Below are 16,468 nucleotides of genomic sequence, written 5' to 3'. Positions count from 1 at the left end.
AATAAAAATAATTAAAACAGATCACGCCTTAGCCACCTGGGGTTAGTATATTACACATATACAGTACATAAAGATGGTCAAGCTTTTTAGCAGGTTCTTCGCAGAGGATGAATAGTATAAGCCTGTGTGTATTGTTTGCTAAACATACGTACGTACGTATAACACTGCCACATACATGTTATTTGCTAGCCTGCGTGTTAGCACTAAGCTAGCAGATTCTAGCTCAATGTAAAACTTTTTAGTTTGACAGTAAACCTCAACTGGGCGTGGCAGTTAACAGTTGGAAGCCTCTTTTTTTTTGTATTGTGGTCATTGAGTGTACTGAATATTGACGGTATTCCCAGAGTGGTGAGAGGCAAAAATCATTTTGAGATTTCGATTCAGGTTTTTGAGTCAGATTCACACAAGAAATAACTTGATGTTTTTAATAATAACTGTCAGGCAAACCCATATGACCATTACAATGCAGACATGTATTCTTACAGTACACAACAGAACTCACCTGACCTCTAAGCAGTCGGACATTCATCGTCATTAAGATTGTTTCTGACTTGGAGTTGACAAATGTAGTGTGGATTTAACTCGTATCAAACACAAGTGTTTCTTCTCAATTAGCTAGCAAATTCTAAAGACTTTGATAGAAACAGTAGAGTAGAAAAAAAAACAACATTTTCCTGATTTGATCTTAAATTCCTGTCAAGGTTTAAGATTTACAATATATTGCTTTCAGGTGCTAAAACGTAAGGTCCCAAATGCCTCTTGGAAAGAAAAAAAAAACATTCATCACTTCTGCAGTGGCTTGTTTCCATCGCCGGCCTCGTCTACAATTGGACTTAAAGAAGAAAATAGATGGTGGTTGGGAGCTGCCATGGCGCAAAAAAGAAAAAGAAAAAAGATGAACGATCACAAAGCTAGGACCAACTTAGATGAGCCCCCCCCCCCCTTCAAAAATCCTCCATTTCTCAGTCAAGTGTCCTTTTCGTTTCCTTCCATGGCAGCTAAACACAGAATGAACTCAAGTGAACTCGCGGAGAGAACACACAAGCCAGGAAACGACATCAGGATGTACATGGAGAGGAGACGGAAAAGTGACATTTTACCCCAAAATAAAAATGATCTAAAATAAAAATCAGAACCAGATGCAACACAGTCTGGACTTCTCTTTCAAGTAAGCTGGTCCACTTAGGGATGAGTTGATCCCTTTCATGTCGTACGTAAAGCTACAAAATAAAACAGCGCTAGGGATAAAAAAAAAAAAAAAAAGTCCTGTGTTGCACTGTGTGCAATTTAAAACACAGTTTCTGGTATGTGTGCCTGCTCAGTTCTCACACGCAATACAAATGAGCTTTTTTTTTTTTTCTTTTTTATTACTCTTAAATGCAAACACGCCACTGGATGTTCAGCAGGTCCTAATCGAACCCGCACGCACAGTCTGCTGGTCCCACAGGCGGACTTGACCTGTAGCTTCATTTATGAAAAAGTTTCTTTGAGGACACAAGAAAATGAGTTTTGAAACATGGTGGCTAATTACCTCTGCCGAGTGTTAACTAGTGTTTGAAAGGATTGAGTCATGTGACTTTGTAAAATAAGACTATTTTACATTTTATTATGAAGGACTATTAGAGCCAGAGTGCAGACAAAAACAATGTAAAAAAAAAAAAAGGGGGGGGGGGGGGACATCCAGTTATCAGAATAAAGCTCAAGTAATTGTAGTAATCTAACAAAAAAAGAAGAAGTCAAATTTGAGGTGCTAACAAGTGAATGTCAAAATTCCCACATGGACCTAAATGCAACATTTTGAGACCAGCAGCCGCTGTCTATGTTTAGAGACCTGCCGTATATTCAACCATTTTTTAATAGCGCTCGTCCTCATTCGGGTCACGGGTGAGCTGGAGCCCATCCCGGGTAACTTCAGGAGAACTGAAACTTTACTTTCTACAATTGTATGGTTTTATTATTTGTCTGGAATGTGGCCCTAATAGTCCTTTGTACATTTTGTTGGTAATCTGAATCAAATCAGTCTTTTCGCTAAATAATGGTTCCCCCCCAGTTGCAGAATCAAATGTGATGGATGGACACAAATTCTCACTCAGTTTCTGTAAACCTTGGCGGAGGTTCGTGCTACTCCGGTTAGGACATTTTTCAGTTGATGTTTTGTTTAAAATATGTTGGCATCCAATTTTTTTTTAACACGTCACATTCGGTGATTGCCGTGTTCGCCGGGAACGTCGTCATGTAAACCTCAGCCCCTATTGCTATTATCAAGTGAGTGTTTGGTGACATCTGGGAGCGAAACGATTTCATAAACGCAGCTCAGGCTCACAGCGAGAAGTCCCTAAGCAGACCTCTGGGTGTAGAAGAGAATGTAGGCCTGAGTGTTGCAAACTTCCTCCACACTGCAAACCTTCATCTCAGAATCGTTGCAGTGGACCCAGAAACCTGAGGAGCACACGAAAGCCAGTCAGATCCAGATTCGACGTGGCGTCTGCGGAAACGCTTTTGTCCGGCGTCCTCACCTCCTTCGGTGTTGTAGCAGTATGCGGTGTAGTGCCCTGAGCCAAAGCCTTTGCCGTGATGCATCACCACGGCCGACAGGTCGTAGGTGTAGCCCCCTCTGTGGACAGAGTGACCTGAGCCCGTGCAGCAGTAGGGTTTGATGTTCAGGACCTGGTCGAAGGCCACGTGGACGCCGATTTTCTCCCGGTGGTTCCTCCCCGACCACCTGCCCGCCCGCGCAACATAGGGCTTGTTATTGTCACCGTTTACAAAGTCAAGGTAGCGCGGGGAAGTTCATTGAAGACTCAAAATTGTCAATCGATGTGGAACGTCGAGTGTGAACGGTTGTTTGTCTATATGTGCTCTGTCATTAGAAAGCGTTTCGATAATTCACTTTTTAGATAATAATTCCCAAGAAGGATTTCAAGCACTTCATTCAGCTTAGAAAATAGGAGAATTTTCTCAAATTCACACTTCTTAGTTGGTCAGGACATTTTTGGGTGTGGAATCCCAAACTTACCGGTAGCTCAATTTTTCTCTATCCTGTCAAGTTTTTTTTGTTTTTTTTAACTATAGAGCCATTTTCTGTAAAAAAACTAACAAAAAGTAAATAAATAAATGAATAAAATACTGTACTCGACAGATACAGTATATGCTTGTTCTATAAAAAAAAATTCAAATACTGACATAAAATGAGATATGTTTATTTATAACTATTATAAGTAGATAATAAATGGATGATACGGCTACTATTTCTTAATGCCTATGCTATCTTTCGTTTGTAGATATTGATATTGGGAGCAGCACACACCTCTCAATGGTCTCAATTGTGACTGCAAATACAAGTTGCCATGTAGCTGTAGATGAGTCCAATCGTATAATCAGCTCTTCTTACTACAGTCTTTCTACAGCTAATCAGTGGTAATTTTGCTTATCTGGAGGTTAAGCTGTGGAGGGGAAAAAAAAACTTGACTGCAATTTTGGAATTAGCATTAGCATTTTAGTTTTAAATCATCATAAAAATCTAACAACAGATTTTTTTTGTCAAAGAGTTCCCCAGTGTCGCTAAATTATTATTTTTTTGTCTTTTGTTAGTATAATTAAGCTGTCAGAAAATTGTAACCGATTTCAAAAGGAGGACAAATTACATACATCTAAATTATGTCACTCACCTTTTGTAAAAATTGAACAAAAGTGATGGGGACGGGGGGGTGTTGGTTATGTTTACCTTGGGCCCCAAATGACTAAATACGAGTCAGAGTCAGACTCAGAGTCACTAATGTCAATGCCCGGGAGATCATTGGACGGTCTTACATGTCAATCATTGCAGCTCACCACTGATTGGTCAAAATGTCACTGATTGATCTACATGAAAGAATACGCGTTCTTAAAAGGTTTAATACATCACAGTGGAATACAAAAAGGACTTGCCTGAAGCGCTTGAGGTGCAGCCGTAGAACCTGAGGTAAACGGTAGATCAGAAGCTGCTTATGGGCTTCTGAAAGAACTAAAGGCTTGTGGGATGTTTTCCTCCTCCTCTCTGACGAATCACATGAAAACGAGATCATGACAAACTGATGAGAGGGTTGGCAAAAATACAAAGCAGTACAAAAAAAAATAATCACAATGCACTCACTGTTGCAGTGGTTGCAGGCATAAATGCTGCCTTCGAGCGCTTCCATCTCGGTGAACTTGGACAGCATTTCGGTGAGGGTGCAGCTGCGCTGGTAGGCGGTGGAGCCTTTGTTGACGCTGTGGTAGCGCTCGGGAAACTCCAAAGACAAGTCCCAAAATGGCTCCACTGTGTTTGACTTGTGCTTGCAGGACAGACACGTCACCTGCAAACAAGCGCGGGTAAGAGAGTTTGCTTTTAGCCGTGAAATGCAACCCAGATATATTGCAGGACACTTCTGCACAATCGGTTGAGATCCAATCAGTGGCGTTGCTGAGCATTTGGTACTTGAGTACGCCACTTCCATTATCTGGGGCAGTTAAGAATCAATATTTATCACACTCACACAGATGCTGACTATTAAATGTATTCATTTGTACAGATTGTAACTCGTGTGTTTTGCTGGTCAAACAGTTTTGCTCTGACCAACCAATCGGAGGACAGAAAAATGCTGACAAGGAAAATCTGAAATTATAGTTTAAATTAGGGCTGCATAATATAACCGAAATAAATATCAATATCGCGATATTGGACTATGCAATATGCATATCGCAAAGACATGCAATAAGTTTCATACAGAATTTTATGCTTGTCAGCCGCCAACTACAATACACTCTAAACACAATTGGGTCAAAAGTAACCCAATTATTATTATTTTTAAGAGTGATGTGCACCGACTTCCAACACTCTGAAAACTAATAAAAAATGTTACACCCAGAGTTGGGTTATTTTTGACCCAACTAGAGTGATGTGCACTGCCTTCCAACACTCTGAAAACAGTTGGGTCACAAATAACCCAACTATGGGTCATAAATGGACTGATCCTCTACTTGGGTTGATTTTACCCAACTTTGAGTCAAGAAATTGGTCTTTTAGTGTAAAAGAACTCATAAATATTGGTCAGATCTTTTACTTGGGTCATTTTGTATGCAAACAAGCCAGTCAAATTGACCCATAAAAAAATGGTGGATCGGCCCATTTTTTTCCAGTTTTTAAAGTGAATAATTTAATTAATTAACTAAGATTAAAATGTTTATGAAAAGTGCATTGATGTACATTCATAATCATAATCATTTACGGAAGTAATATTTAAAACAATAGGCCAACAGAAGAAAAAGAAAAAAACAAGAAGCAATGAATTATTAAGATATAGTTATGCTACAAAACTGTTAATAATCAAAATCATAATAGTTATTTTTGAAGCTCGTAATTTGTACCATTAAAAAATAAAACGCCAGCTCAATTTAAAGTGGTAGTCAGGTCAAAAATTGTCCCCAATTCTGAATAATATTGCGTTTTGGGAATATGAATTAAGCAGCAAAATCCACCTGTTTTTATCCATCTGAGGGGGCGGCCATTTTGCCACTTGCTGTCAACTGAAAATGACATGGCAAAATGGCCGCCTGAGATGGATAAAAGCGGGTGGATTTTTGAGGGGGGAGCGGCCATTTTTCTACGTGCTGCCAACTGAAAATGACATGGCAAAATAATAATATGGCATTTGTGGAATAAAAATTCAGCAGCAAAAATCCACCCCCGGCGGCCATTTTTCCCACCTACTCGCGACTTAAAATGACATGGCAAAATGGCCGCCCGAGATGGATAAAAACGGGTGGATTTTTGAGGGGGGAGCGGCCATTTTTCTACGTGCTGCCAACTGAAAATGACATGGCAAAATAATAATATGGCGTTTGTGGAATAAAAATTCAGCAGCAAAAATCCACCCCCGGCGGCCATTTTTCCACCTACTCTCGACTTAAAATAAAATGGCCGCCCGGGGTGGATTTTGCTGCTTAATTCGTATTCCGCAAATGCAATAATATTAATCAGAATGTCGTGTTTAGACTAGCGCGGTCAGGGGGGGATATGTTGTATAGAAAGATTATAAGGAACTGTGTATTTATTTCAATTTGGCCTTTTATGCGATTCTCCCTTTTGCCTGAAATAAATACAAGCAACACCGTTTTCCTACATTCAAAAGGAAGACCCTTTTTCATCTTGGCTTGACCCAATGACATTTTCCCATCAAAGTAAAAGGAAAGCTGGCAAAAAAGTTAGCAAACGTGACTTTCCAAAGAAGCTCCCTGCCCCTCCACACTCACCTGACTGAGTAGCTGGCCGTGAAAGATGGTGTTCAGCACCTTGAGCACTTGTTTGGAGAGCTTCCTCTTGGTGATGGGGATGACGATCCGGCGTTTGGACGCCTCCGTGTCCAGCTCCTGCTGCACCTTGTCCAGCAGCTCGCACAGGAACTCCTGCGCGTCCTGCTGGTCGTAGCCGCGGAACGCCGGGATGAGGTTCCACACGGAATGCAGCATGGCGAAGGGAGACACCAAAGACCAGCGGCCCGACCACATGACCCTGAAAAGTGTATGCAACTCATGGCACAGAGACATCTGCTGGCGGGTGGAGCAACGGGTCTCCTTGGGTTGGACCAACTCTGCAGTCTGCGGGGCGGGCGGGGCGCTTTCCTTTTTCCCCGCCGCCAGATTCCCCACCCGTCCCAGAGGGCATGAAGTCAGCGGCGTGTTCCCGCTGCCGACCACCGCCTTCACCCCCTGCGAGTTGCTCTTGGCCAGCAGCTCCTCGGTCTCACACAGGTCCAAAGTGAGAAAGCACTCCCTGAATTTCTGCAGGTGACTCAGCACTTGCAAGATGGAGTTCATGTAGCAAGTGTTCCCCAGGTTGCGCAGTCCGGTGACCCCCGGGGCGAGCCGTCGGCGGCTCGCCGAGTGGGCCGAGTAGTACCGCCTCAGTTTTGCGGCTCTGCCGTTGGGCGGGGGCTTCCGTGACAAGGCGAGGAGAGAAGGCTTCTTGGGAGGCGCGGGGGGAGGCGGCAGGCGTTCCGGAGGGTCTCGAAACTTACAAGGAATGAGCATGATGGTCGGACGTGGCGCTTGAGTGAGAAGCCGAGCGCTCTTTCTGGGGGGGGCGCTGACCAGCTCTTCCAGCAGCCTCCTTTTCACCTCCTTCTTCTGTCTTCTCGCCTCCTCCAGCTTCTCTTGGCGCTCCGTCTGCAGCTCTTGATGTCTGCTGGTCCACCTCTGAAGCATCTTGGCCAGGAGGGTTTTCCTCCTGTGACGCAACGCCAGCTGCATGAGAGGCTGCGGCCCGCTCTCGCCGTACGCCCGCCAGGCCGAGGAGCGCAGCGAGCGCGTCCCGGGGCTGCGGACGGTGGAGAGCGCCCCTCGGAGGAGCTTGAGGTCTCCCTCCGCGTTGTCATTGAGTACATAGTCTCCGCAGGCGAAGCAGAAGACGTCCAGCTCCCGCACCTCCATAGCCAGCGGGTGCTGGGACTCCTGGAAGTGTTTGAGCGAGTGCTCCTCCATGAAGCGTCCGCACGCCACGTGGGAGCACTTGAGGCAGGCCCAAAGCGAATCGGTGGTGCTGCAGTCCACGCAGTGCCATTTCTGCGGATTGAGGACGGAGTGGTCGTGGCCCAGGCGAAGGCGCACCACGTGCTTACAGCGATCCATCTCTCCGCATGCACATGGGGGGCCCCTCAGTGGTAGGACGCACGTCCTCTGGTTGAGCAGCAAGTCATTCTGCAGGTTGCAATCACACGATTGGATTAGGTCAGCGGTTGGCAAATTGTTACACCTACTACAGGGTTCAGCGACCTTTACTGTCAAAAGAGCCATTGGAGGCCAAATAAAGCACTAAAAATCTGACTGAGGCCGCAAAATGAATATTGTGATGAACAAAACGGTGTGTTAGTTTAATGTACTGAGAGCTTAAGAGTTCATTAGAGTTGCTCCATAACAGAAAAATATCCAACATCCAATTCATTTGGTTTTTACTTTTGTCAAGTCAAGTTTATTTATATAGCCCGTAATCACACAAGAGTCTCAAAGGGCTTCACATGCCTTCAGTTGACAAATATCAACAACATCACCTAATCGAACCACAAGAGGGCAAGGAAAAAAAACGTTGCTGGATTTTTGTTGTTGTAGTAATTTTGTATACTTCATTTTTTTTTTTAAATACATTTTTAGACTTTTCTGCCTTTCTGTCAAATTTCTGACATTCTTAGCAATTTTATGGACATATGTTAATTTTCTGCCTCTCTTCTTCCTTTTTTGGACATTTTATGACTATTTTTCCACCTTTTGTGCTATCAATTTTCATTGACATTTTTGTAGTCATTTTATGGTAATTTGGGGGATTTCTTCTTGACATTTTATAATTACTTCCTCTGCCATTATTAAAAAAAAAAACTTTTTTGGGGCCAGCCTTTGTTTTTGGACGTTTTATGGTTGCTTTTTGAACATCTTGTCTTCTGCCTTTTTTTTAATTAAATTCTCTGACTTTTTTTTTTTTTTCAATTTCATGGACATTTTATGGTAATTTTCTGATTTTCTCTTAATTTTTGGACATTATATGGTCACATTTTTAGGCAATTTTTAAAACTTTTATCTACCTTTCTTCTCTCTTTTTCTAACAAATTAAAAAATTGTACTCTGACATTTTTTTCATATTTATTCAGATTTTAAATTAAAGAATAGTTTATCTAAAAACCAAAAATAAACGTGAAAAAAAAAATAATTTCCACTAATTTTAAGAGACCCTCAGAGAGTCACAGAAGAGGGAATAAAGAGCCGCATGTGGCTCCAGAGCCACAGGTTGCAGACCCCTGACCTAGTATCACGTAAAAAAATAAGTAATTCTAATGGTTACTTTTGGAACATTTTGTCTTCTGCAATTTCATGGACATTTTATGGTAATTTTCTGCTTTTCCTCTTCCTTTTTGGACATTATGTGGTCACTTTTTGGACATTTTTAGGCAATTAAAAAAAACTTTCAGCTACCTTTTGTCTCTCTTTTTCTAACAAATATATATTTTTTAATATTTATTTATTTGTTTTGTTATTTAATCATGAATTCATTTAAAGAAAATGTTATCTAAAAAACAAAAATAAACTAAATAAATAATAATTTCCACCATTTATTTATTTATTTTTTTTAGATCACAGGGAGCCACAAGAGAGAGACTAAAGAGCCACAGGTTGCAGACCCCTGACCTAGTGTCACCTCAAAAATAATTAGCTCCCCAAGTAGTAAGACTTACGCAGCATATTAGTATACTGTGTTAATATTAGAGAAAAAAATTGAAATTATTATTGCGTTTGTGGATTACGAATTAACCAGGAAAATCCGCCTGTTTGTATCCATCTGAGTTGGCGGCCATTTTGCCACTTGCTGTCGATTGAAAATGACATCACAGTTCAACCAATCGTGGCTCACCTGTCTTCTGAGTTTGGTCATGTGACATTCACAAGCTGAGTCGTAAAGGGTTGTTCCCTGAGCCCTGAGCATACTGCGATATAATTTACACTCGACAGCTAGTGGCAAAATGGCCGCCGCCAGTCTCGACTCTAAAGTTGCACATTTTCCCCAAAATGTGGTCAAATTACAAACTGTATAAGGGGGTCACCAATTTTTCTGTTGTTAAAAGACCTTATATGGGTTGTATAGACTAGCCGAATAATCAACTTCACTACTCCACAATGATGTTTACAATAGCGCTTGATGTCGACAGGTTAATGACTTCGCCATGCGAGAAGAGGCAGAGCTGCTTACAGCAACAAATGAGTGCGCCGAACAAAATTAGTCCGTCACCTTAATTAATTTAAATTGAATTCTATTTCTGAATGTGCAGCTTTGCTAAGAGAGGGAGAACCAGTAAAGCGGACAAAGCCCAGCTCGAGCAGGATTTTTCTCGACATCTTTTTCTGCCTGCACTACCAGGCAATTACAAACATCAATTTCCTATACCGCTTATCCTTATTAGGGTGGCGGATGCACCGGAGAAATACTGCAAACTCCAACTGGCTGTGGCGGGCCCCGAGCGAGGACAGCTTTTCCTCATTGTGCAAATGTTACCTGGCTGCTCCGGCAGCAAGCACAGAGTGAGACCATTTTCTTCTCTGTCTGAAAATGCCATCATACCACAGTGGGTGAACTTTCACCCCAGCCCACATGCATGTTTTTGTGTGTTCTACCTTGTACTTCCTGTGTAAAATTGGTGTATCAGGTGTCCATTGTTGTGAATATTTGTAGACATGATTGCATCGAAAATTCTTCCTCAGTTGCTCATAAGGCTCCTTTTCAATTGACCAAGTCAAAAAGTGATTGCGGAGTTAAATAACCGACTTGAATGGAATAACAAGAAGACACCAGAAGGTTAATCAACCTACTTTCTGAGTTTAGATTATTACTAATGTATGCTTCAAGATGCTGGTGCTCTTCTACCAGTTTCAAACTAATTAAGGCCAGAAATCGCTGCTCAAACGTCGCCATCATGGACAATCGTTCACATTCTCTCCGTGATACCCTCAAGCAGCTGAGGAGCTCGTTATCCAACAGGCTTAATTCAGCTTTGCGGCCAGAAACAACCATTTACAACTATCATCTCTTATACCATCAACTATTCATTTATGTAACTAACAACGCTCCACAGTGAACACTGAGTTGCCGTTATACATCTTACATATGTACAATCAATGTTATGCATATTAACATTCTGTACATTCTATACAGTACCTCTTAATTTGTAGTCATATCAACAACATATTGAGTGTCGTATAATTCATTACTGTATCATTATATACCACTGTAGTGTCACTAATATTTTACTTCACACATTGCACATATCTATCCATCTAGTGAACACTGCAACTCTTTGTAAGCTCTTAAATTGGGAAAAATATGGATTTTAAGTGTACATGGAGTAAAACAGAAGATCTTCTTACGGTACAAATAGTTGGCTTGGTCAGATTTCAGGCAAAACATCACTGAGTTTGAAGAGAACAGCAACGTTCTGTATCATCCATCTCCACTGTCGTCAGCAGCACCCACTGGAACATTCTGAGGTAGATACAAATCAAAAGTGAGTAGGCGTTATAGAACTTGAAATGCACACAAAGTTAAAAGGTGTGCATTGCTTTCAAGCCCCCCCCCCTGCTGTCAAATACATGTCACGCTTCCTGTTGGAGTGTCTGTGTTCTCTAGGAATCTTGAGTTTAATCTGTGTGCCTTGAGCTGGATTTGAAGAAACTATTTGGAACTCATGCGGCTTATCATGTGGCCACTTCAAGGTTCACATTAGAGGCGCTGTTGTATAAAGTGCACAGCAATTCAACTTTTTAAAAGAACAGTTTGGACTTCTTCAGCAAGGAGGAACAGTAATTGAGGGAAAAAAAATGACTGAAAATTTCTGAAGAACAATCTTGTTTCAAATATTTTTGTTTTTTAAGGAACAATCTAAAACATTACATTTAACAGTCCTTATGATAGTTTTGTTAACTGGATGATGCAAATGAGATCATTGCTTTCCTATACAAAGGCTGATAAAAACCACTTGATGCACCCCAGTTTGGACGCTATCAAATACTTTGGCTCCATATTTTAGTGATACAAATGATAATCGAAACAGCCTAGGTGATGCTTTTGTGCATCTTAAAATATTGTTTTGATTATGTTTGAATATACTATTCTGGTAACCTTGGAACGGATTGTAGTCAAAAACACTTCATGCTGTTATTTCCATGCAAACAAGATGGAAATAGAAAGCTTAATTTTCATGACTGGTCACGAAATGTGCTTAGGGTTCTTTTGGGTCGGTATTTAAAGCACTTAGTCACATCTGTTCAGCTCGACACCGATATGTTGACGTTATAATACAATGCCATTAGAAGAAAAAAATAAGGATTACGTGGACCGCAGTTGCTAATCGTTCTGTATAACAGTATTGCGTGTTATCTGATTGCCCACACGTCTGCCGTGGTTGTTTTAATCCCGATTGTTCGAGCGGTTCCTTCCAGCCGGCTCGTAAACGCCATGCTAGGCTACCTCAGCGCCTCCACCTCCGCGGCGAGGCAGAACAAAGGGGCGTGAAGAAGAAGAGCCCCTCTCCCTCTCTTCCCGAGAACATCCAGCAACTTTGTTGAGGCAACGCGGCCACCAAGTTAGCTCGCGCTCGCTCCATGCTAACCTGGCGGAGGGGACGCCGCGGTGCCGCTAGCCTGCAGCGGCGGCGACCGCGGCAGCGGCGGCGTCTCTCGGGGCACTTTGTCGGAGATCAACGCGAGGCGCAGAGTCGCTAGTTTGTTGTTCGAACGTGGAAGTGTAGTTCGCGTTGCCTCCGTGTTAATTGAAGTTGACCTAGCTGCTGTTGACGGTCGCCGACGCAGATTTTACCGCTTAGCTAACGCACTGCGCCGCAAAGCGAGCGCAAACTCCCCGCTGACATCCACAGCGGACAGCAACGCTTTGTTCGCTAATTACGAGTAAAGCATTGTAATAACGGGAATATAGCGGAGGTAACGTTACCATCGCCAGAACGCATCCATCCGGCACACCAGAGAGGAATTAAAAAAAAAAATCTGCTTGTTGTCCTCACTCAGATTGAACAACCCAACTCTCAATGCGAGCCCGGACCCCGCCGCTCTCATTGGACCGAGGCTGAGTAGCAGCCGGCCTCCCATTGGCCGAGTGGCGGAACAACAGGCAGCAGGATGGACCGTCCGTCCGTCTACCCACCCACCGAGGCCACATGGAACAATAACCGAGGCTCGGAACCCCAAACTGGGCGAGGAGGAGTTTGACCTCGGTGTCACCACTGTGGTGAAGCTTGTGTTCATTTCATGGCACGTTTTTTTTATTTTTTATAGATCTGCTCCATTCAAGCTGCAACATTCTGGGGTCTGATAATTAGATGAGGAAAAAAGCCTCAAACGACCATTGATTACAGTGAAGACTGGATGCTTTTTGATCAGTACTAGTTCGTAGTTCAATAAAAGGCCATTTGACACAGACACACCATGCAGTTAAAAACAAAGAAACAAAACACATAAGAGGGTTTGTTTTAAAAGCCCAAAACATTTCTTTCGCAAATGTTAACTATCCATTCAGGTACAGGTAGACCTATACCAGGGGTCAGCAACTTTTACTGTCAAAAGAGCCATTTTAGACCAAATAACAAAAAAAAATCTGTCTGGAGCCGCATAACCTTATCAACATTGTGATGAGCAAAACAGTATGGAGGTATTGTGGTAATTTGTGCCTCTCTTCTTCATTTTTGGGGAGATTTTATTGCTATTTTTTGCTACCAATTTCCTATATTTTGGGCGATTTTGTGGACATTTTATGGTAATTTGGGGGATTTCTCCTTTTAGTTTTGGACATTTTATAGTTACATTTTGAAGGTTTTTCTTTTCTGACTTTTTTTTTTTTTTAATATAATACATTTTCAGATTTTTTGGGCAGCAATTCCAAAGACATTTTATGGTAATTCTCTGCCTTTCTTTTGTTTTGGGACATTTTATGGTTACTTTTTGAAAGTCTTTTCTGTCTTTTAAAAATCAATTTTCTTACTTTTTGTGTACATTATATAGTATTTTCTGCTCTTTTTCTTGTTTGTTTGTTTTTTTTTTTGGGGGGGGGACATTTTTTGGTATTAAACAAAACTGTTTTTGTCTACCTTTTGTCTAATTTTCTGACAATTCACATATTTGGACTCTGACATTTTTTTTGAATATTTGGATTTAAAAAAAAATCTAAATCATTAATTCAAAGAATATTTTATCTGAAAAATTAAAATATATACATTAATTTCTCCTATTTTTTTAGATATCCACAAGGAGCTACAGGAGAGGGACACAAGAGCCATGTGTGTTTCCAGAGCCGCAGGTTGCAGGCCCCCTGACCTATACACACCCTGATATCTTTAAAAAGTTTATCTTTAGGGTAAGTGTAAAATGAGGGATGCACATGTACCACTTTTTTTTTTATTTATTTGAGTACTCCTCAATACCAAGCATCAAATCTTGGTAATGCCATTACTTCATGACTTGCAATTGTTGTGAAAATGTATTTTATTCTCATGAAAACTTTTCAAAATCACTCACTTTTCTTGAATATGGCAAACACATTACTCAAATATAACACTTTTTAGGCAAAACTTGTCATTATTGACATTTTAACATCCAAATACATGTTTTTGGAAGACTTTCCACGTTTCACTTAAATGTATTGTAGCTGTTGTAAGAAAACTTCAACATAAGCAATGGTTGGGTGGAGAGTTCAGTTTCTTTGCTGCAGTTTCATGATGGGAGCGTGGCTGCTGCTCAGCTATAGTATACAGTAAATGGTACATATCTTGTTTAGTGTCTTATGCGTGAACACTGTAAAAAGATGAATACACAAATAATTTAGATTTTGTCCTTCACCAGTCTTTTTTTTAATACAAGATATACAAATCAAAGGGTTTATACATGATGTTTAGGCTCTAGCAATGAAAATAAAAGTCCAGGCTTTCTTAGATGCCAAGATAGCATGTTGATCCACAAGACCATAATTGATGAACATTATTATTAGGTATGTATAAAAAAAACACCAGGAGAGGGCGCTGTAATGGCAAATTCAACGCACATTACTCCCTTGAATTTGCAGTTTACGCAACTTGTTGAACAACTCCAGGTACTGTGTCATGGTGTCAACGCAGTCAGCCGGTGCAAAAATGCCTTCAGGCTTGGCAGCAAATACAGATGGCAGCTCTGGGACGCTGGGGCCCAGGAATGACTGCATGAACTCCTTCATTAAATTCCAGCAGTCCCCTGGAACCACACAGGGACAATATTCCACCTGCAGAGAGTGAGTACAGTTACAAAAAAGTGAGGTGGGGGATTTTTTTCCTTCTTTTTTCTAACACTGGCAGTGTGCGCATACTTCTACGGATATTCCTCTGGCACTTGAGCTCATGGTCACCGTGCCAACTTTGATCAGGAAGTCACAGTAGCGGTATCGCGACCCCCGGCACTCCACTTTGTGGCCCTTGGCATTCTGGAAGTGGCTCTTTAGCTTCACCATGAGAACGTCAAAGTTGGCATCTGCTACCAAGCAGGGCCCATTCTCAAACAGGGCCAGGCAACTTAGAGGGGTTTCTGAGTTGTGCATCACGTATAAGAGCTTGGAAGGCTGACCTGGAACACAAAGTTAACACTTGATATTGCTACTGTTTTATATTCAGTATGATGATGATTTTGCTTTTCTTAGGACTTAAGAGAGCTACAAACCACATTTGCTAAGTTGTAACTGATGCCACACACTAAAAGCAGTAGAACCATGTGAAGAAAATTATACTTTTACCAATGTAGACAACAGCCATGATAAAACAAATGTTGTGAATGCAAAAATTCTATGCTCATTAAATGATTAAAGGCAGAATTTTCTAATAGCTATTAACCTTAAAGCAGTTACAACGCTGAAAAATTAAGTCCCCCCAATTGGATAAATTAGATAAAAAGTAGTAAACGCACCCTTCATGAATATTACAACAAAGATATTGGATTGAAACGTGCAGCTAAACGAACGGAATAACAGTGTTAACTATTACCACTGACAGTCCCAGTCGCATGGTACGTCTCACAGTCGACACAGAAGCTGCCCTGTTTCACAGCTCCCAGCTGCTCTAGTTTCTTGTGCACCATGTCCACAGTCTGCTGCACACTCTTCCCCTCTGCCACCGGCACCTGGCATACACTGCGCCACAAACATTGGTTTACACTCAACAAATCTGATCAGTCAGTGATTCACAACCACTATGCCACAACACATTTGTGTGCCACCAGAGATCATCAGGTGTAACATGAACAATTATCCAGTTTCACTTGACCTGGCTGAAAATATTGTTTACTACAAATAACGCATGGCGTTTCATCCATCTATGCCAGTGATGTATCGTGAAAGTAGAACAATTAAATCCTTTCCCACTAGATGGCAGGAGGTACATAACTTGTGTATCCGCCTAATCCTATTCATACAACAGAATACATCGTGTCAAGGATAACCCCGGAGTTTTGTGAGCAAATTGAGACGAGCTGATGATTATTCCAATATGGAACAAAATATTGTATTCCATTTTTGTTTAGTCGTGTACCGTGACATTTTCTCATGTTAAATAGGTGCATTGGCTCAATAAACTAGGTTGGTAATCACTGCATAGCAACGTTAGTGTATGGACAAAGTGATGCTGTGGAATAAAGATAATTTAGAATGCTTATAAAAAAAAAGGCGTGTTAGCACGCAATATGTTTAATAAGTGATCATTCCAACCGCACAAGGATGCAATAAAAACATAAAACCTCACCAAGTTACCCCCATTATTATTATTATTATTGGTCGCCAGATGCCGAGTTCGTTCGTAGCACGTTGAATACTTCCGGGTGGATTTCTTCTTCGTCTTATTGTTTATTGGCGGTCTTCCGGTTTAATAATTAAATAAAAATAAAAGTAATAAAA

The 16,468-nt window shown here is 41.4% G+C and overlaps 2 protein-coding genes across 3 annotated transcripts; both read right to left on the bottom strand.

The window, feature by feature from the left end:
• Nucleotides 1-411: 411 nt before the first annotated feature.
• On the bottom strand, nt 412-12,687 carry usp49 (ubiquitin specific peptidase 49). 2 transcript variants are annotated; one of them, XM_077572578.1, is made up of 7 exons: nt 12,500-12,687; nt 10,921-11,035; nt 6,271-7,713; nt 4,133-4,334; nt 3,928-4,036; nt 2,517-2,722; nt 412-2,439 (listed from the first exon to the last, which is right to left on the bottom strand). In XM_077572578.1, the coding sequence occupies exons 3-7, from the start codon at nt 7,642-7,644 to the stop codon at nt 2,336-2,338; spliced, it is 1,995 nt and encodes a 664-aa protein (XP_077428704.1). In that variant the 5' UTR covers nt 7,645-7,713; nt 10,921-11,035; nt 12,500-12,687; the 3' UTR covers nt 412-2,335. The 2 variants fall into 2 exon arrangements, with proteins under 2 accessions (XP_077428704.1, XP_077428705.1); XM_077572579.1 differs by lacking the exon at nt 12,500-12,687 and adding an exon at nt 12,162-12,463.
• A 1,691-nt stretch (nt 12,688-14,378) lies between these two features.
• On the bottom strand, nt 14,379-16,427 carry med20 (mediator complex subunit 20). Its single transcript, XM_077572582.1, has 4 exons — nt 16,317-16,427; nt 15,564-15,709; nt 14,897-15,150; nt 14,379-14,812 (listed from the first exon to the last, which is right to left on the bottom strand). The coding sequence occupies exons 1-4, from the start codon at nt 16,328-16,330 to the stop codon at nt 14,591-14,593; spliced, it is 636 nt and encodes a 211-aa protein (XP_077428708.1). The 5' UTR covers nt 16,331-16,427; the 3' UTR covers nt 14,379-14,590.
• Nucleotides 16,428-16,468: the final 41 nt, after the last annotated feature.

Source organism: Vanacampus margaritifer, chromosome 8 (assembly GCF_051991255.1).
Source record: "Vanacampus margaritifer isolate UIUO_Vmar chromosome 8, RoL_Vmar_1.0, whole genome shotgun sequence".
Taxonomy (NCBI): Eukaryota; Metazoa; Chordata; class Actinopteri; order Syngnathiformes; family Syngnathidae; genus Vanacampus; species Vanacampus margaritifer.
The sequence above is the reverse complement of the archived record's forward strand: the minus strand, read 5'-3'. Positions and strand labels throughout refer to the sequence as shown.